Source organism: Rhopilema esculentum, chromosome 8 (assembly GCF_057945365.1).
Source record: "Rhopilema esculentum isolate cy_ngs chromosome 8, ASM5794536v1, whole genome shotgun sequence".
NCBI classification, from domain to species: domain Eukaryota; kingdom Metazoa; phylum Cnidaria; class Scyphozoa; order Rhizostomeae; family Rhizostomatidae; genus Rhopilema; species Rhopilema esculentum.
This window is the reverse complement of record NC_142822.1, coordinates 10,641,807-10,662,599: the sequence shown is the minus strand read 5'-3', so window position 1 is coordinate 10,662,599 and position 20,793 is coordinate 10,641,807. Positions and strand designations below refer to the sequence as shown.

General features: G+C 36.0%; 1 protein-coding gene across 1 annotated transcript; it reads right to left on the bottom strand.

Annotated features, from left to right (window-relative positions):
- Positions 1–2,705: 2,705 nt before the first annotated feature.
- LOC135694568 (tubulin--tyrosine ligase-like protein 12) lies at positions 2,706–19,529 on the bottom strand. The gene is made up of 16 exons (XM_065213372.2): positions 19,188–19,529; positions 17,075–17,178; positions 16,204–16,328; positions 15,030–15,078; positions 14,303–14,333; positions 13,274–13,469; positions 12,767–12,909; positions 12,124–12,311; positions 11,327–11,554; positions 10,672–10,783; positions 10,278–10,429; positions 8,952–9,030; positions 7,456–7,524; positions 6,741–6,824; positions 4,552–4,600; positions 2,706–3,772 (listed from the first exon to the last, which is right to left on the bottom strand). The coding sequence occupies exons 1-16, from the start codon at positions 19,314–19,316 to the stop codon at positions 3,624–3,626; spliced, it is 1,887 nt and encodes a 628-aa protein (XP_065069444.2). The 5' UTR covers positions 19,317–19,529; the 3' UTR covers positions 2,706–3,623.
- Positions 19,530–20,793: the final 1,264 nt, after the last annotated feature.

Below are 20,793 nucleotides of genomic sequence, written 5' to 3'. Positions count from 1 at the left end.
GTTCTTTAAAGAAAAATTTGTTGAGGGTACAGCCCCCCCCCCCCTTGCTCCCGTCTACCTGATTCGCTTCAATAACTTTTTCATGTATGTTTTAGGGGAACAAGCAGCTTTACGATTCAAGATTATAAAAGTTATACTACTTCGATCTTGCGAAAAATTTAAGGAAACGTAGCAATATCATAGGAAAATCTAAGATATCACAATGCGCTTAAAATTTACGATAAGAGGCTTTAAATTTTTGTACAAGTTACAAATATGAAGAGGGAGTCTATCAAGTACCAATAATTTTGGTGGGATTTGATTTTAGTGACGCAAGGCAACCGAAAATGAATCCCGCCGATTTTTTGAAACAGGAATTTTTTCTTACGGAAATTTTCAAACGCTAAAAATTCTCGTTAAACACTGATGGACTTCAAAATAAATACAAACTTTTCCTTAGATGTTTTTGAGTATTCCTTACATCCAATCCATATCAGTTTTCAGTTTCTGGTTCTCCTTCGTCATCAACAAATAAGGTAGATATCCAGCTCAACTTCAAATACGAGTTCTCTATGGGCTGAGCTTATTTATTAATTTATTATCTTAATTAAAATTCTTTATACACAAAAATCTCTTCAGCTTACAACTAAATACCAAATAAAAAAACATATACCCTAGTTATATTAATATAATCTGCATACAGTTAAAGCTAGCTTATGCACAGTTGTCTATCTTATAGCAGCTGCTCTTCCAGGGAGTCGTGTTTTATGTTGTGTTTTCAATTGCTTTTTTAATTTACTTACTGTAGGGAGCTCTCTGATATTGGTGGGAATATCGTTCCAAGCTTTAACAGCCGAATAGTGAAAGCCTTTCTTGACGTATTCGAGGTTATTTCGTGCGATTTGTAGCTGATGCTTCTACTGGCTCTTCGAAATTTCTCTTGATTATTTATTTGTAACGGTCCAGCGGCTTTAGGACCTATCAATTTAGAATCCTCAGTTTTAACTTGCAATCGATCAGAATTTTTAATCCTCTCGTTGCATTCACCGAACTTTTTCAAGCTTTCGCCGAAATTTACACCGAAATTTCAAAATATGACAGATATTTTCAACTAAAATTTTTGGCACCGGATTTATGGTACTTAATGTATACAGCATGTGAGATTTTTAAGTTGTATTTAAGAACGAACATTATTTTAATATCTCCAAAACATGAAGAATTAAGATTCGCCCTACCACTTGCACCTCATAACAGTTGCCAACAATTCAAAGTCACAGAGACAAACGAGCTATAAAGAATCTTGTGATGACTTTAAACTTCTACTGGGACATCGTTCTATAGCTTCATAAAAATAAACTATTATTCAACTACGCTAGCTAGCTGTAAGGCAAAAAGAAAGATTAGAGAAAAAATGAAAGATATGAAATGAAAAATTGGCATATAAATTGCGACGTTTAAAAAATTCTTTTTTCATCCACAGAAAAGCTGGGGCCCTTGAATCGTCATTGTCTTTTCACGGCGGAATTTACTTAAAAAAGGAATCCTGATCAAAATATCAGAATGTCTTTGCACAAAATCATTCAGAAAGAATGTCGATAGACTATGTGTGGCTGCCTTCTTCACACAACATCGAAAAATGTCGACTTCTTTCATCAACTATTTTGCTGCGCATGATTTCCAAAACGTGCAACTGGATCGACAAAAGCTTGGAACCTACTCCGGCTAATAGATCAAAACGTTGAAAATAAACTCAAGAACACGAAAATTCAGGCGTGACTTCGGGTTTATCCTTGAAAGTATTTTCATCAAACATTAAGGCCCCGTTTACACGGGAACGGATCCTCATAGATCCGTTCTACGATGGGCCTTGCGTTTACACGGGCACGGTAGGATCCGTATCTTTTCTGGGAGAGTTACGTACCTTTTTGGGTACGATTCGAAAGCGAATCCATTTGGATCCGTACCTTCATTGGCGACGTGTAAACGGGAAGATACGGGCCCGCAAAGGCACGGCAGTAAAACGAGACTGTTGCTGGGGTCAATTGAGGCTTTTTTCAGTTGTACAGAGCACTCATCATACAACAAAGAAACTACTCTCCCACCTCCACTCTTTTTTCACAGTCGACAGCCTTTCTGAACCCTGTCTTCATCTTGTTTTATTTTCTTTTCACCTTTTTTTTCGTAATTTTTTCTGTATCCTGGCTATTTGGAAAGTCCTCTGTTGCTGTTTCTGGATAGGCCTCGATAAATTTAAGTAGAATGTCTTCGTATTTCGACATAACAGTCCCCCAGTGTTCTCCATTCTGCATTTTAGCAGCATTGTAATCCATAACTATTTTCATCAACAAAGCTGTCTCCTCGTCTGTCAATGTAAAAATGAACGCTTATCGTTGCTTGCAAATGACGCCATCTTAGATATTCTCCCGCCAAAATCAAAATTAACAATTACCTTGTCATTGCGCATGCTTAAAAAGGCAATTCGATTTTGGTCCGTTCCCGTGTAAACGCTTGTGGATCGTACCCATATCGTACCTAAAAGGTCCGGATATTTTGGATCCGTTCCTTTTTCTCTCGTGTAAACGGGGCCTAAGAAGAAACAACGGTCCAGCATGTATTCCTTATAAAAAACATTTTGAAATTAAGCTATTTGCTTAAATCAATAAGAAAGAGCAAACTAGAATTTTTCGGACACATTTTGAGGAAAGGAGGGTTCACGATAAAAAGTCTTTGGAAACAAATCAAAATCTCATAATCTACACTCTTTTTATAAGAACCAGATAATTTTGGCCCGATGTTCGTATTCTTTTGTTGATTCGGGGCTCGCGCAGTCTTAATACTGTTCTTATTTCAACATTGATTTCTACATATACAAACTATTAAATAAATTTCTGAGACTACTGAAGAACAGTTTTACTACACTTAAGTTGCACGGTTGATATGCTGATAAAATCTACTCTGTTTTGTTAACATGGGAAAACATTTTCAAAAACATATAGTTCTTTTCTCCTAACCTTTTATCCGAGGTTGACGATGTTCTTATTTCTTGGCAAAGCGACCTTCGTCCTTATTTAGTGTGTTCTTAAAGAGTATATTTGATAATGTGACCAAAATAGCTAATAATATATTCTCCAAAATATCATAGTCTACTCTAAGTCGATGCTGTCCTCTTTTCCCAAAGTTGGTCTTTAAACTATCATTGACCTGGCAACTTCTGATTCGACTACCAAAACAAAGTCTTTTTAGCAAATGCAACTCAGTAGGATTGAAACTTTACCAAAGAGTAAGCGAAAAAACTTTTGGAAATCTCGGAATACTTTCCTGTAACCAAAACTGGTTCCCTTGCTGATTTTTTGAAAATTTCAAATCGAGCTGCAATCCAAGACAAAACTGTACAGACAAAATGAAATTTTTGCAACTTTCTACTTCATGTTGCCACTGTAAATTCGAATCCCCTCTTTTAATGTTGGACTAGTAGATCTCTCATCTCTGCTTCAAAAATATGCCTTCAATATTGAATCGGGGGAGAGAAAAACAAGTTTTCTTGAAAAAAAGTTTAACAATGTTTGTCCAGGATTGCCGATACACAAGAGCAAATGCACAGTACAACCAACGTGTATATGCAATCAGAAAGCATAAAATACCTACTAGAAAAGCTTTACAAAATTGTCACCCATTTCTTCAAGAAACATGGTTTGAAAGAAGTCATTGACTAGATGAGGTTCGAACTTGCAGCATCTCTTGATACTCGGCATGTAGTTCACCTCTATCAGCATCGGCTGGATACTCGTTTTTTCTACAAACACAAACACAAATGTGGATAGCAATACTGGCAAAAAATATTAAACCTTACCATGATACGATAATTTTCATGTTGCATTATCAAACGTAGCACGGACAGGGAGTAGCAAAATTCAAAAAGGGTAGTGCCCACCAACCTATTGGTGTGTAATCCCACTATATTCATGCAATAATTAAACAAATTTATATTCTTTTCTAATCATTTACCTGAATGCTATTCTGAATAGAAAAGTTTCTAACTAAGGTTGGATTAGTAACAGAAAAACCTCAAAATTATTTTGCTTTGGTATTGTGCAAAACAGCATTGCTCTAAAAACCAAAATATTTTACGGTGATATCAAATCAGTTAACATCAAATCCGAAATAAATGCCCCCCCCCCCAACTTGTTAATTTTTTGGCAAATATCTACCATCAAGATCCTTACCCTAGAACCTCGTGCATTAAGAAACTGCAAGGTTTGTACAATAAAGCTTGTCACAGCGTAAGGTAGCAAATCGAGAGCAAAAACACAAGTGGACACATTCTCAAGAACTTTATATTTCTAATAAACTGTTATAAATAAGTTTCTTCTATTTCATTAAACCGGCGTCTTTTTATATTCTTTCTGTTTCCAATCGGAAGGGACTGCTAGCCATTGATTACTTTTGTAATTATTAGGGAATTTCTCCACCCACCCCGTTTATGTTAGTTCCCCCTTGATTGGGATTTCCATCCACCCTGCTCATTCCAAATTCCTTGACTATTCCAAACTGGAGAGTAACTTTGCATCGTACCTTTGTCCTGCCATTTGTACATAAAATCCAGACCATACATTGCTCTGCTCTAAAATTCAAAAGTAAAATGCTTAGAGAGGTGATCGTTTGAACTTGAAAACTTCTCGACGAATTCAAGAATCGCTTACAGAAACGTAAATTTAACATTATCTAATCAGGTTACAGGATTAATGGGAAGAAGTCGGTTGGGCAATGAGTAAATCCTTTCGATTCAGTAACTGCCACAGAGTTCTTAAATGATGACGTTAAAGGTGAACTGACACGCAAAATTAACTTGACCTCAAATGAAAGCATATCGAGCATAAATACCTGATACATTATTATTTTTTAATATTCAACACAGTTTTCGAGTTATTGAGCGTCAAAGTTAGTCACCGAACATTTTCCGAGCACGGACGAGTTTGCCCGAGCCTTCCGCATAATCGTGACGTCACAAACACCATGTTCAAATCACTTGAGCAACACGACAGTCTGGAAGGCCGTACTTTTATGACTTTTCAGATGAGCATCGATACATTACTTGAGTAGGTTTTGGCTCCATTTCGACAAACTGATTGGGAAACAGATTATGACTCCTTTACAAACCTTTCATAATAAGGTTTGCAAGAATATCGTATTATTCAACACGTTTGAAGCCCTCCCTCCTCTCGCAGGACCCAGTGTGTGGCGGGCCAACATATCGTATAATGGTAGCGATAAATATATTGACAGGATTTTTATTTTCTGGAAACCTAAGTAAAATACTTTTATTTTGTTAAATACGGCTGCTGTTAGACTAATTTATCAGCAGCCTCGACCTCCCCAAAGTTAATTTCGGTCTTTGATCCTGGTTATCTTCAAATACGCAGTAAAGATTTCGTAAAGATTTTGAATTTAAGTCACTCATTTTCGTTTTTTTTAATTCAATTACATGAAAAATTTTCAGGGGTTAAGAACCTGGTACGATCGAGTCGCTATTTGCAGGAAAACAACTTAGTAAAATTTTCAACTCCCAGGCCGCTGCACTCCTATAACTCGGGTGAAGTGATGAGTTTGCAAACCCAAAATAAAATAACGTTCATGATTTATGTGGATGTAGAAATAATCTATCGAAGTAATGATATATTGAATTTATTGGAAAAAAAGCTAGATTCATGATAAAATGATAAGATTCTTACATTCGTCCGCATGATTGACTTCAGAATTGAGAATTTCTTTGAGCAGCTAAAAGTGTTTATTCCTTCCAAACTTAAATTCCCTCCCAACATAACGCAGTACCAGCCAGCACATATCCTTCATATATTTCATTAGCCTTGAATTTTCATGCATCTTGGATCAAAGGCTACGTAGATCTCCTCGAATAGTAACTGAACAAGATGAACTGAACTGTCCAGTCCGTGCGTGATTTCCATTCAAGGGATAAAAACATGGTGTTTGTGACGTCACACGCACTGGGTCACATGAAATGCCGACAATGGTCGAACACTCGACGATAATTTCATGACATTTAGAGCGGAATTGCGTCAAAACGGACAATAATAATCAACCGAAAACTTGAAATTAAGATTCAATGCATCGTTTTCTACATTTTATCAAAAAATAGTTTTGCGTGTCAGTTCACCTTTAAATGATGACGTCACAAAACAATTGTCCTATAACCTACAAGAGCATCATGAATCACCCTTTGAAAGGGAAAATTCAGTTATATGTGTTACGAATTGGCTGAGATATGGCCAAATGAGTACAGGCGTTTCCCCATCAAAGCTCTGTATATTTGGTCTCTGTTCATACCTTTATGAGCCAAAATCTTTCATTGGCCATATTTGACCCAATTTTTAACATATTTGACTGATTTTGCATATTTAGAAGTATGTTTGTGGTGTTTATAGGCTATGTGATAAAAAATCCTTATATAGATTAAAATGAAAACAGATTTTAATATAATGCTACGTTAAAGAATTCTTCAACTACAGGGTACAATAAAAATGAGTTGATAGCAAAGGCTAACGGTATATAGATAATAAATGGTACAAGAACTTTCTCTCTAGCTAAAAACCACTTGAAATGAATGGCTAACCTTTTTATATGTAATGCAGATTTTGTAATGATGTAATGATTCAAACATGAATGTGAACGGAATGTCAATTTAACACTCTATAAATACGAAATAAGTAGAGCTTTTAAAGATTCGATGTATTGTGGAAACATACCTGGGTACTGTGTCCGATGCCATTCGGAGGTAGCCTTGATACAGCGGATTTGAAAAGAAGTTTTATAATCTCGAAAGTCTTACTCTGAAAAAGGCAAGAATGGTATACGGTGAAGCAAATTCTATAAGTAATAATAAAGTTATACACTCCTGAATGTGAATTCGCGTTTTCTTGATAATTGCAATTCCAAAAAGCCTGTATTTTTCAATTCGCTAAGTTTCTTATCACGCGGTCCATAACTACAAAGGATTTATGAATAAAGGGGATTCTTGCAAATCCACTTACGGGCTGCTGAAAAGCTGCCCGACGCGTGCGCAGTGAGCGCTGTCAAAAGCCCTCCTACTGGTACGAAACTGATCGCATAAGTTGTTAAACGGTTTAAATTTCTCTTGCCAAAAGAACTTTTCAGGTTCAGGAGCCAAAAAGGTCCGAAAAGAGCATAAATACTTGTTCCTATGTATCGTTTTCATCCAAGTTTCGGTTTTGTCAGTTGTATTTCTAGACAGGTAATTAGAGATTGTACATGGCAGAAGGCAATAATAGAAAAGAGGCAATATAGATTTTCTTGTTAGAAAAATTAGCACAAATAGTTCTGGTACAAAAACCAAAATTCTCAGAATGTTAATCTTAATTAGAATAATTTCAAGCGAGGGCCATTTCCAAAAATCGGGTTTTTGATCCGCTGAAGACTGCTACTGATTAAAGAAGACATTACCTCAATATTGTCCCATTCCTGCCCCGGGAACTGGTCTTGAAAACGCTTCTTGAAATCATCCCAATGAATCTATGTAAAGAGAAATTTTGGTATAATTGACTTATATAGATATTATTAGAATCGCTATTAGAATCAGGTGATATTTGAGAGATTCGCTAATCTAGTTATACCCTAGCCTTGCAGTTTACGTAAAAATTGTCGTATTCAACTCATAGGTGAAGCAATATTTACGTTTGATCTAAGAAGGTGCTATATAATTACGCTGAACTAAGAATGTTCTATATAGTTAAAAAAACTGTTGCAACACATGGCAAAAAGAAATGAGCTTTTTTCATTTGATATGTCGTTTCATTTAATTTGAGTCGACCCGCTGGTAGTTCCTGAAACAATCTTCATATGCTTGTGCCTTGCTGTTTAAGTGCCAATTAACTTAAAATGTAAAAAATATTTGATTTTGTGGCTAGAGGCTAGTTTTTTGGTACTCTCGAGTACCGGATGAAGAGGGGAGGGGTGACAATAATCGGGGGCGACAATTATCGAAAATAACAATAATTGGTGACGGTGGAATGGTGTGATACAAAGTAATCGAGGGTTGGAACAATCGGAGAGAAGTTTTGAATGGTTCGATAAAATGATAATAAGAGGATTGGAATATTTGAGAAAGGAGATTAAAAAATGAACAATAGTCGTTGTCAGATAACGGTCCTGTTCTATATGAAGAAAAAGTCCTTGATGAAGTAGATTTGACAGATGTTTTGTACTATTTTTAATCACAATCACTTCAAATTTTCAAAAAAAAATAAAAGCGGGGTTGGAATCAAAGTTAGGGGTTCGGGAAAAATTTTCAAAAATTAATAACTAGAGGGGGGCACCAATTCGGTAATGAAAAGTATTCGATGGGATGATTTGAAATTGTCTAATGTCGTTTCTGAAGTTAAAATCTTTTAGAGCCGAAACTGTGCATTGTACCCTTACATATTGCAGTAGTTGAAGTAACTGAAAATTATCAATCAATCATCGTTTAGTAATAACATCAGATTTCGAGCATTATTCTTGGCAAAAATCATATTCCATCCTTATGAAAAAATGGATATTTAGAGAAAAACCAAGAAACATGACTTTTAGGTTAAAAAGTGACCTAGAAGAAACTTTATTATGAATCATACTTAAGAAAGAGGTGTGACTGGTTCTCTAGAAATCACGTGTCGGTTGAACAGAGAAAATTATGTGTACAACAACAAAACTCTGTACAGGACAGCAACTCTGGAAGATGTTCCAAGACGCAGAAGTTCCAATCCGCTTGAAAACGCTCCTTAGTAATATGGTTTAAACATAAAGAGGTTCACAAATCATTTCTCCGTAATCGTTGGGGATTGAAGCATGCAAAAAGCCACAGCGAAATATTTCACAGTACACATGTCTGCTAACAACTAAAATATTTACACGATTCGAATCAGCTAAAGGAAAACAATCTTTTAAAAGACAGCAATATTCACCTGATGTAATTCCGCCCCTCTGTAATTCATTACTGTCAAATGTTTCTCGTACATCTCGAAGTCGTCTTGAGAATACTGTCTGTGATTGTGAAATAAAATTTAATTTATGACGAAGGTACCGTGATAATGGCATATATTAATTAGTACAATAGAAAGGCGTATATCAAAGAAATACTTCTACTTTGCAGTATGTAGTTTTTTTGTAATTAGGGTTACTTTTGGCGAGGGAAGGAGAAAGGACTGACAATTAAGGTGTTGGGAGATTTGGCGGTTATAAAAAATCCCGGGGGAGTACTCCCATTATGGCCAAACAGGGGGTCCAGTCAGGGTCAGAGAGGTCCAAAGCTAAAATGTTGATAAATTACCCTTGAATGGTAGTCTTTATTGACAAATAACCCTGAAATGGCAGCACAACGACGGAAATTATTTCATTGGTAACATCCATTTCTTTGTACGTGCCTGGTCCTACTTTGACAAATTTATTCACTATTGACTGTTGTTGATTCGGGAAAGATAAAATCATTGTCTATAACAAATCGCAAGCTAAACTAACCCGTTTTGTTATTATCGAAACTGGGCAATTTGGTAGCCATTTGTTAAGACCCCTAAATCGATTGGACCTCTGTCAGGCCTTAATGAGAGTAACCATAGATCAAAACATAGATCATGTTGACAGCTGTGACTGCTTATCTCGAAAGCAGACGGCAACGATTACGGCCGCCATAACTTTTACCATAGAAAAGAATCGATGCGTGAGGGACTGGGTTCATGTTTTTTTTCTGCAGCCACATCGAATATTCGTATGACTGTCTACCTCAAATCAGAACAAAAAGCAAGAGCATTACACTTCCCAGGCATATAGAAGATATTATACTTAGCATCGCTACAGTATTATGATAACTTCAGCCAGACTTTGAATACTTGGCCTAGGCAGAATGAAGAATTACTACGCAAGTTCCTTCTCTTCAAGTTGGGGTAGGTCATCATAGATGGAATTAGTTGCCAATTCTCACGATCCATTCGTGAATTATCAAAAGTGTGAGAAAGATTTCAGCTAGATAACATCTCAAATGGATAAAGTTACTAGGGGGCCCTTTGATGACTATTTTGATGACTATATATGATTGCTAAATTCAATAAATGTTTCCAAGTTGAGACTGAGTATGAAATATGTGCTGCGCAGAGTGTAACGAGGCCATACAAAGAACGCCTAAAAAGGAAGTACTACAAATCAGTGCATTTTGAATTTATTTTGCTTTGGCTCCCTCTCTTAAAAGATTTTACTTGGAAATAATGCTTAATTGCTTGAAATTTAATGGTACTTACACATTTGCGAAGCGAAGATAGAAAATTTTGTATGCATAGAGTCTGAGCGGCTTGACGGACTTCAAAACAACCATAAATCGGATATCAAACTTTACGTTTCCGACGTCATCGCGGCGAAAGAGCAATGGGTCTTCTATATACTTGCAAGCAACCTGAAATTTGATAGCAAAGAAACAGATTATAAGCACAAAAATTGTAATAAATTTTGCTTCAAATTTTGCTTCAAACTCAATTTTGCTGCAAACACGTCCACATTGGTTATGTCAAGGCATCTTGTATAAACAGACAATGGGCGAAATATCTTGGACAACCTGCGGTGCACTTAAAGATAGAAAGCGAATAAAGACCGGTTTTGGTTAAATGTGAGGGGAAAGATGAAATACCAATTTCTCACCTTAGGCCCTGTATCAACTAGTCTTATTATCTGGGTTAAGTTATTTGTTATGGTATGGTCTAGCCCGCGAGCCAGGTTCCAAGGCTTGCACATCCAAATATTATTCAAACCCCTAAAATAAGAAGATTTTTCTTCATTAGAACGTTACTTCGTTATAAAAAGGACATTGCTGGCTAACCTACAGTGTGGTATTCAAAGTAATGAGTTAATCAGTTAACAACGAATCCATAGTTTTCTGAAAAATGTTCATCTCTTAAGGTTTCGGAAAGAAATAATTCCAAACCGTAGTATTAACACTTTCAAAATGGATTCCATGCCTAGATTGGCTAACATTTTTCAGAATTTACGAGTGTTGGCTTGTGAGTTAATGACATGCGTGCAACAGTGGATTAAAGATGTTTTCACAAATTGTCAATTCTAGATACATTTATGCTACAGCTTTCCCAGCACATTTGCAAATGCAGAAAAACACGTTTGAAGTTTGTAATTGAAAAGTCACTTAGTCCTGAAAAATTTGGCTAAGCGAAAATTGACGATGAAGCAATCGCTTAATCTTGATCAACTTGCTAAAGTTTGTAATCGCTTTCTGTAAAACTTCAACAACAAAGAAGTAATTGCTTAATCAATAAATCACAATTAAGCAGTTCGGGCAAACCTGGCTTCTCTTTCCTTAAAATGCTTGATGAACTTTGGTAGCTCAGTGGACAAGTTGAAAGTCGTAGGTAGCCACATCGGTCCCCTGTGGCATATTTCGTCGTCAGTGGCTTTGCGGCCATCAAGCTTAACACTTCTCATTGCAACTTCAGCAAGAAGATCCTTGTTTGTCAGGATGTTCTCTGATGGAAACTGATTTACAATTTTCCTCGGGGTTTCAGCTAATGATCTAACAAGACAACACAACAAATACACTAAAAACCCTTGCAAAAGCCTGAATTCAAAAAAATTCAACAGAAGATTTTTAAAATACATAATTTGATTAATTAACCTAATAAACTATATTGTAATAGATTAAATATTTGATAGAACTATTTGTTTGTGACTGTCTTGAACATAAATATTCTGCGTACGATTTAGCATAAAAACGAAAACAGTTATGTAGGGTAATGGTGTCCAAAAGGAGAATTTTCAGCTGTACGATGTATATTTGTAATAAACAGTGAAATAAAATTGTGTCTATGAGATCGATGTCAAATCATTGGATACTTAAAAACGTCTCACGTAGTTGAAGGGTCCAAGAGAAAAACTGAATCTTTCTGTCTACGCAAGTTAACAGAAAAAGCTGGTAAATTAATTTATATTTCCGATTTCCGTGACATTTGCAACAAGAAACCTATGAATTCTTTTCATATAAAAAGACCATTCAAGACACTAGTCCCTTTTGCGAGAGAGAAAACATACAACTTGAATGTATTCAGATAAAAACGAACACTCTAAAAAAGAATCGATACTTACTTGAAGTCTTTGAAATGATCATACAGCCATAAAATGTCGGCAGTTTCTATGTCATCGTGCAAAACAAATCTTGAGTGAGATAGAAACTTTTCAACTTCCTTGCATTCAGTATAAACTTTGAGGATTTCATTAGAAGTAGAAACGTCGCTGGCAGTTTGCCGATCCGAAATCTTCTCGCTGCATCTATCCTACAAGAAACAATACCATCATAAAACACGAAAACAATGGTAAAGAATCCTCGCTTGCTGTCAATTCCAAACCTCGTACTGTGATTCCTATACTCATATATTTTATTAGACGCTTAGGAAAACATCGCGAACAAATATTAAAGCAATGGGAAGCAATGACGTCATAAAAATTTTTTAGCAATGAATGTCTTCAGTCCAGGCTGTGATACGCTAGCTTAGAATACATTTATACGGAAAACATCAAAGCATCAAATTCAGCATCAAAGCACTCCAGGGCCCCTCCAAGCTGTTAACTAGAGAGGAGAAACTGCCTCTTCCATCCTAGTGATCTTCAACTGTTTAAAACAATAGGCAAGTGTCTTCCTCTCTACATAAAAACCCTTGATCTTGATCCTGAGCTGATTTTCCATAGAAAAGGCTACAAGGGAGTTAAAGTACAAAAGGTAAGCACCCACCTCTCTTGAAGTAAGATCGATCTTCTCCAGCCAATCGTCGACTACCTCTTCGAAATTAAGCCGGTCTGGAAACCATGGATACAGGCGTGAATCGCGTTGCTTATCTTCCTCTGCTCCACTCAAATAATCTCGAACAGCCTCTTCTGTCAATCAAAAGGTTTTGGAAAAGGTTTTCCAAATCAGATTTGGAAAGTTTTCAAGGTTTTGTATTCTTAGAAATAACGGGCAAGCAAAATAAATAGAATGAATAACAGGTTTTTTGGGAACTAAAAAGAAAGTTATATCAATATGTCATAAAAACAGTAAATTTACTAGGCAGCTTGGGAAACTTAGCTGAAATTTTCTGTTCGCGAAAAGAGAGTTGGCAAGCATGAAGACTAGCTTCCCGGGAAGTAGTTTTGCAATTTGACAGTAAATTTGGAAAGGATGAGGTGATTGATAATATTATTGGTGAATTAAAATGCAATTACTAGTTATCTAAAAATGAATGAAACTAGGCAAGCCAACCTTCAAATTCAATATCCTTTAATGGGAAAATCAGCGAATATGTAAGCTGCGTAGGGACGTAGAAAAACAGCTTGAATTCGACATTAGGTTCATCCGAGTGAGAAAAGCGTGAGCCAAACTCATCTAGCATGTACCAAAGAGTAATTTTCTTGTCCACCTGTTGCTCAATGTCTAAAGAGCCGTCTTCATTTATGATCTAACAAACAAAGTAACAAGATTACCACCTTGCATGGCAACTACGTGTTTTGCTCAAGAGACTAAAAGGAGTTGGACATGAATAACACAAGTGTGTTGTAGTGTGGTTGGCCCACAATGTCTTAGGCACATTCAACGATTAAGCAAATTGAATAATGCATAAATCCTTGTGAAATTGCATTTTGCCCTTGACGCTATAACGGAATTATTTACAATGCTTGCCCAAAGATTTAGCACACTAACATCAGTTTTCAAGGACAAACTAAACCATTCCATCCCCCCCAGCCTTGTAGCTGCAGGGGGCGCATGGGGGACTCTGTAAAGTTTGGTAAAGATAAGAGGACCAACGATCAATAGGAGATATAGTACATGTGATATAGCTGATCCATGCGGTACGCCAATGCTGGACAAATAGACAATTGTACCAATCTTTGACATATGTTACTTTAATAATGGGTACGTACTAAAACTTCATAAATACAGTAGAATGTTGATCTAGAGATTGTAGTAATTTATATTCAATTTAGCATCATAATCAGAAACAACCACCAATTGAAATATTTTTTAATACGCAGTTGCATTCTCTTAACAAGACTTGGGATTAGAACTGAAATTAAATTCATGGCCTAAAAGAAAATGGAGAGAGACCGCAAAGACATACCCGCAATTCTGACTCTGCTATGCACAAACTATATAAGAGGTTGCAAATTTCAATAGTAATTTAGAGGACACAGATGGAAGAATGCATGAACAATGATTAACATAAATAATTAGCTACTACAGAACATTAAGAGCCTCGATAACAGTAAAATTTTACTTCAAAAATCACATTACCGTTTTTGCAACTTTGTAAGTGTGACAGTATCTGTAAGAAAAAGGATACAATCTATCAAAACCTCATCAGATCCAATTTTCTAGCTAAAGGGCTTTTTAACTTTTTAACAAAAACAATGTGTCTAGAGATTCGTTGTAAAGAGTGAGCACTTTGAGAAAATACACGTTTACCTATTACATTTGCAAAGGGTTTGTAAATTAAAAAAAGAGATCCTTCCTATGCATAGGGGTCATTCCATATGAAATCAATACAGTGAAAAAGCCCATTTTCTCAGATACTAATGAAACTTGGTGGACCAATTTAGATCCATGCCAATAGAAAATTCTGAAAATTTTATTGAATTATCTTATTGCATTTCAGAGTTACGGGCAGTTGAAATTTTAGGGACAACACCCCTTTTAGCGACACCCGAAACACCAAAATTGCAAATATCTTTGGTTCTACTTATCCTATAAAGTTGCATGATGGTTTTTTTTAAGGACATCATGAGTTACATTCAAAAATGATTCCACTTTGTCTATAAAATCTACTGGAGGACTGAAATCTGCAAAAAAACTTTTCCCCCTTTTTACCCCCCTGAACCCTGAGTACCTCCACCCCCCGAAATTCTGAAAGCATCTTTGCATTGTCAGTCTTTTCAGTCCACGGAACGAATGACACAAAGAATATGCAGCTTAATCTCTCTCTACAGACTTAGGCTTTTTATATCAAATGCGAAAAACTTACAACCAAAGCTTTTCCATTACTTTGTTGACAAGCTCTTCCATTAAATATTCTAAGGTGAAAAAATTCATTAAAATTATCTAGAAGGATAAAAATGGCAAACAATTTATAAACTTTTCATTATACTTTCAATGAGGCAAAATTCAAGCGCATTATTAAAGAATGCATGACATTTAGTGCTGTATATTCTGGGTATATTGTATAAAATATCCTGTATTATAATATTCTCTAATATTTTGTATTCCCTTATTTGATCGAGCCCAGGGAGTCAGCAAAAATATTGGGTGTGGACACGGGCGTGGCATCTAGAGGCTGTCTACAACACAACCAACCATCTAACTTTTTAGGATGGCACCCCTGTATATATGTACTTGTTATGAAAATAATTCATAAATATTACTAAAAGCAGGATTGGAACAAGGCAATTTTCTGATGAACTGGCTGACTAATCATTAGTAATGTGGCGAAGGCTTTAAATACTATTTTCAGTCTACACTTTTGTAGACAGAGTGCACTGAGAAACAGTGAAATGGAAAGAAAGGTAACTGTATGTTGAAACCAGCTATGGAATTTCCTCTAATGAATGCCACCCTCTGATAAACACCATCCTCTATTGAATACGACATCTTGAAAAGCAGCATTTGTTGGAAGCAAGAAGAAACAAATAGTTTAAATGCCTACACTACAAAAGCTATGAAAGCCGCTATGTCATAGAGATGAGGACTCTGGCAGAGACAGGGAAAATGACATTCCTTGGCATTTCCATAACTTCTGGTAAGGTGAACCCATCTTTTTGTGAACTTAAAAAAACCTTAAATACAATTGAAAATATTGTTTGGGAAAAAGAAAATATTGTTTGTCTGTCTGTTTTTAACTTTCTTTGTCATACTTTTCTTGCAATTTTTCATTTGACAACTTTCATATTGTATTAAATGCTGCCCTCTTATTAATGCCCCACTCTGTTTAACGTGGCACCCAAAAGTTGGATTTTGGAGTAAACACTGTAGCGTTCTTGAGAGGAAATATGGTAAGACTCTTGCTAGATTCAAGGATTCTAAATCAACTTCAGACTCTTACATGAACTTGTGAACAAGCTGAATACAAATATGCAGACAGATATAAATAAAATTCAGATCCAAACTCTGCAACAAAACCACTTTTAAAAATTTAAAAATACCTTCTGAATCAGGATCTACCACTTCCAAGAAATTTGCCATGCGTACAAGAAGCTGGGCATTAGTCCTCAGTTGGTTTCTGGCATACTCTGCTTCAAATGTCCAAGCATGGTCAACAAGAAACACACTAGAAAGATACTAAATTTAGTAGAATAACACAGTTTAAAAACCTGCTTTTATGTAATTGACTCTAAACAACCACCTCCCCCATAAGATTAAGAATCAAACAAGGATATAGCCTTGGAAAGTATAAGATGTTTCTGCCCCCTGTCTGAAGGCCAAGTACTTCTTTCTCTGACTCCTTGCAGAATGAAACAATTACATACATGGAAGCTTATTTTGTGTTTGTTGAGAATACAATCTTTAGCTTTACAATGAACAAAGCAATGACACATTGTAGTTCTTTTCATACGAAGTGCAAACATTGATTTTTTTTTTATTATACAATAAATTTCTTAACAAAGATTTGTTTACGCATGTATGCATGTTTTGCTGTTGGTAGTTGCTGAGTTATAAAACGGTGCATTTGATATTAATAAAAGGAACTCATTACTAAACGTCTTCTATTAGAATGATCTCAGGGCAACGATTCTTAACAGTGTTGATGTAATACACTACCTGTTAGCAAAATTTAAATTTTCTGAAGTAGATTTTCATAGACAAAAATATAAATTATTTCACTTATTATTTAAAATTATTTCAAAAGTTATTTAAAAAAAAGATGCTTAGAAGTTTCACACAATTAACTGTTATATATAACAATTAACTATCAAGATGTGAAATCTGTTTCAGAGCCTGACTCTTGACCAATAAAGTTATAGTTTGAATCTCTCATCCTATTCTAGTTGATAAAGTAGCAATTATGACACATACCCATTTGAATCATCAAGCTTTAAGCCATTTTCATTAGACACAAGGACATGCCAGTTTTCATCTTCATCTTTTGCCATGCTGAAGTATGAGCCTGCATCGTATATCTAGTAAGAAGCTTGAATCAAAAACTTGCTAAGAAACATGCGAATGAAGGATAAGTCACTGTTACTATATAAAGCCTTGTTTGTTATTTTATTCCTAGTACACAACAGGGCTGAAGACACAAATCATATTGGGGGCACATACATGGAGCCATAGTAATCTATAATCGAAGAATGCCTAGTGTAGTCTAATGTAGCTACAAGCAGCTGGAGTTTTTAAGTATATAAGATGTTGCTCTGCCCTTTGACTTTGACAAGCTATGTCAAGCCACTATTGTAATGGTTAATGGTTTCCCAGGGTGAAATCCATGTGAAGTTTACACCAGATATATGCCAATAAACAAAAAGACAATAGGAAATTGTTAGTCTTCGCCAGATATCTCCAGTGTAAGCTACACTTACGTTCAAAAAGTATTGGGACACACTTCGAAACTTCAAACACATTTTATGCAACAAATTTGGAAAGACTTTTTTAAAATCCTTCTCATTAAAAAAGTACGGCAGCTATTTCCATGAAATTTTCACAAGACATTGTTGATATTTTGAAGCCTTTTATGTACGCCAAAAAATTAAAAAATCATCGACCATAAAATTTCTATAGGTCTCGAGACGAAAACATGGAAGCTCTGAAAACTTAAGAACTGAGTTAAGAGAAGCGTATACAAATTGCTTTCTACTAAAATAAAGCAAATGGATTTCACGATATTGCATCAATTGTCGGCTGCTCATTGAGTGCAGCTTTTCTGGTGTGTAAAAAGTTTTTCGGTACAAGAACAGTAAAAAATTTACCAAGGGTTGGCAGACTGAAGAAGTTTACGACGCCGAGGGACGACAGTTCTTTACTGAGGGAACTGCGAAGTAATAGGTTTGAATCCTTACCAGACATCGTGTTGTCATGTAAAAAGAAGCTAAATAATGGAACATAAGCAAAAACATGGCTATAAAGTTATGAAAAATACAAATTTTCCAGCGTTATAAGAAGAAAATGCTCTCAAAGTTAAAATTAATCATCGACGATGAGTTCAATGGCTTCTCCTTGAATGTTACGCAATTTTAAAAGTAGCTTGAATAAATGCAATAATTTAATAAAATTGTAGCATTTTCGTTGATGAAGTAAACTTTTTTTGAAGCTTAAAAGTTTGATTTTATAATTTCTTTGATAATTTTTTTTGTTATTCAAACGTGAAATTAAAAAGTTGTATTTGTTTGGACAGCTCTAAAATTTTTGAAAGGTCATGTGACTTTGCCATTGTTAGGCCATACAACCCTTCTGCATATTTTGTTGTTATAATCAGGAAAATCGAAAGAATCCTTTGTTTTCTTGGTTATGCTTCATAAGTTGAAGCATTTTCCTAACTTGTTATTCCATTTTGGGGAAACGTAGGCCTAGATTATTTGTAGAAAGACTGCCCAAATCTGAAAAAGTTTCCGTTGCAAAACCGAATCCAACGGAACGCCATAATTCGTTTATCGAAATCGTCCCAATACTTTTTGAACGTAAGTGTACATTGATTCCACACTGGATGGTTTCTATGGTTCTACTGGTTAAGGTGATATCTATCAATGTAAAGTCTTAATTATGCAACAAAAAATTGTTTGTTACCATTTCATGATGTCAAAATTATTTTCATAATTCCTTTGTCTTTGATTATTATTTGATGCAATGTTTCTGAGTTGATCATCTCACCATCACTTTATACTTGTAGTTATTTTCCATGTTTTTTAATATATCGCTAAAAATTTGAAAAAATGCCTACTGGCATTATCATTTCAAGGAACTTCACTTTTATTTGTCTGTGTCGTTGATCTCTGGATCTGGATCTTTGCATTTGAAATAAATTAAAAGACAAAATAAAATGACAAAAAAAATTCAAAGTGGACACTAGAAACTTTTAAATGCTCTTTAGAAATTTCGGGCAAAATTGTGTTGTCATGGGTAGGGTGTAGTTTACATGATGACGACTCTCTGATTTTAATAGTACATGAAAAAGAAAATAAGCAAGGAAACTAACGTCTGCTTTTATCTTCTCAAATATTCTTTCCCAATACTGAGGAGGTATTCCGGCATTAACGAGCTGCACTTTATGGAGTTGTTGGAAAACTTCGAAGTCCTGACAGGGTACACGGGTTTCGGCAGCCATGTTGAAACGAGCACATGCACAACTAAAACAACCTCCGCAGGGGACGTGAAGTCGCTGACAAATTTTTCTTCGAAAAGTTTTTCTTTTTATTTCTTATCCCAGAAACTCCTTCAACACCACACCACATTGTTTTACAGGGCCCCCAACGAAGGGTCACCGGAGGCATGGCCCCCTCCACTTTTTTGCAACGCAAAAGAGCTTTCCTTAAACTCTTTTGTTTTGGGTGTTAATTTTGTTCCTTGCAAACCCCCCCCCCCCCCCCCTTCCCAAGCTGTGTCGGAACACATGTTCTTACGGGGCGTGGTTTGCTCAATTCTACCTTGAAAGTTTTTATAATACGAGAAAGATACTGGAGCTTATCCTTCGAGCGAGGCAAAATCTTGACGAAATGTGCCGATTTCTCGAAATCAACGCTAGCAAGGAGTAAAACTCTACACACCGCAGTTAACAGAACCGATTCTCTGAAATCTTACTTTTACTTAACTATTTCATCACAATAGAACCTTGCAATAGTGAAAACGAATTAAATTTTCAACCACATTTTTCATTGGGCTCAGCTGCTCTTCTGTCCAACTCCGCCCTATAAATTGTGTGACGCAGTCTACGATATCGTTTCGAAATTGTCTACTGATATCCACGAGCAGTGTCGTCGCCACGGGGTGGACTGTTGTGGACATGTCCATCCCAGTTTTCCCATAAGTCGATTTTCCAAATTCTCAAAATTCGTTGAAAAACATTAGGCGGGGGGGGGGGGGGGGGTGGGGCCGAGATAGGCTGATCAGATCGATTTCGATTCTCGCACTGGCAAAAAGCCACCGTTACGAAATATGCTGCTTGAGGCTTGTCGCTTGTCCAAAGATTTCAAAATAAATAAAAAATACTAAAAGAGGATTTTCTAAGTCGAGAAAATTTGTTTTTGCCCACCCCAGTTTTATCGAGCTGGCGACGCCACTGTCCTCGAGACGAGAATTTGCTGCGAAATTGTACATTGATTTTCCAGAATACTCAACCATAAGGCGCCCATTTTCAGAACTGCACGCATGGCGAATGTTCTTTGATTGTTTTTCTACAAATCAAGCAAATTTAACATGCTTTAACTGCTTATTAGGTGCTGCGAAAAAGTAGAACTCTTCTTCTTTCTTCCGAATTCGCTGCGAAACCAAAGCTGCGCATGCCTTTTTGAGACCTTCATCAGCGATTTCGCCGCGTGGAAATCTTATAAATGACCAAAAAATCAAACATGACCACTTTTCGTCGATCCTCTTTTAAAGGTTTTGCAACGTAGGCAGTTAAAAAGATAAGTAATACAAATAGTTAATACAATTTTGTTTCTCTTGCGCTGTATCACGAACTGATCACTTAAATGTTTTAGAAGAAGTTCCAGCCATTTTAATTTTTTTGGGTTGAGATTTTTATTAGCCAACCAGTAGAGCAAAGCAACAGATATGGAGAGGAATGAAGCAACAAAATACTCCAG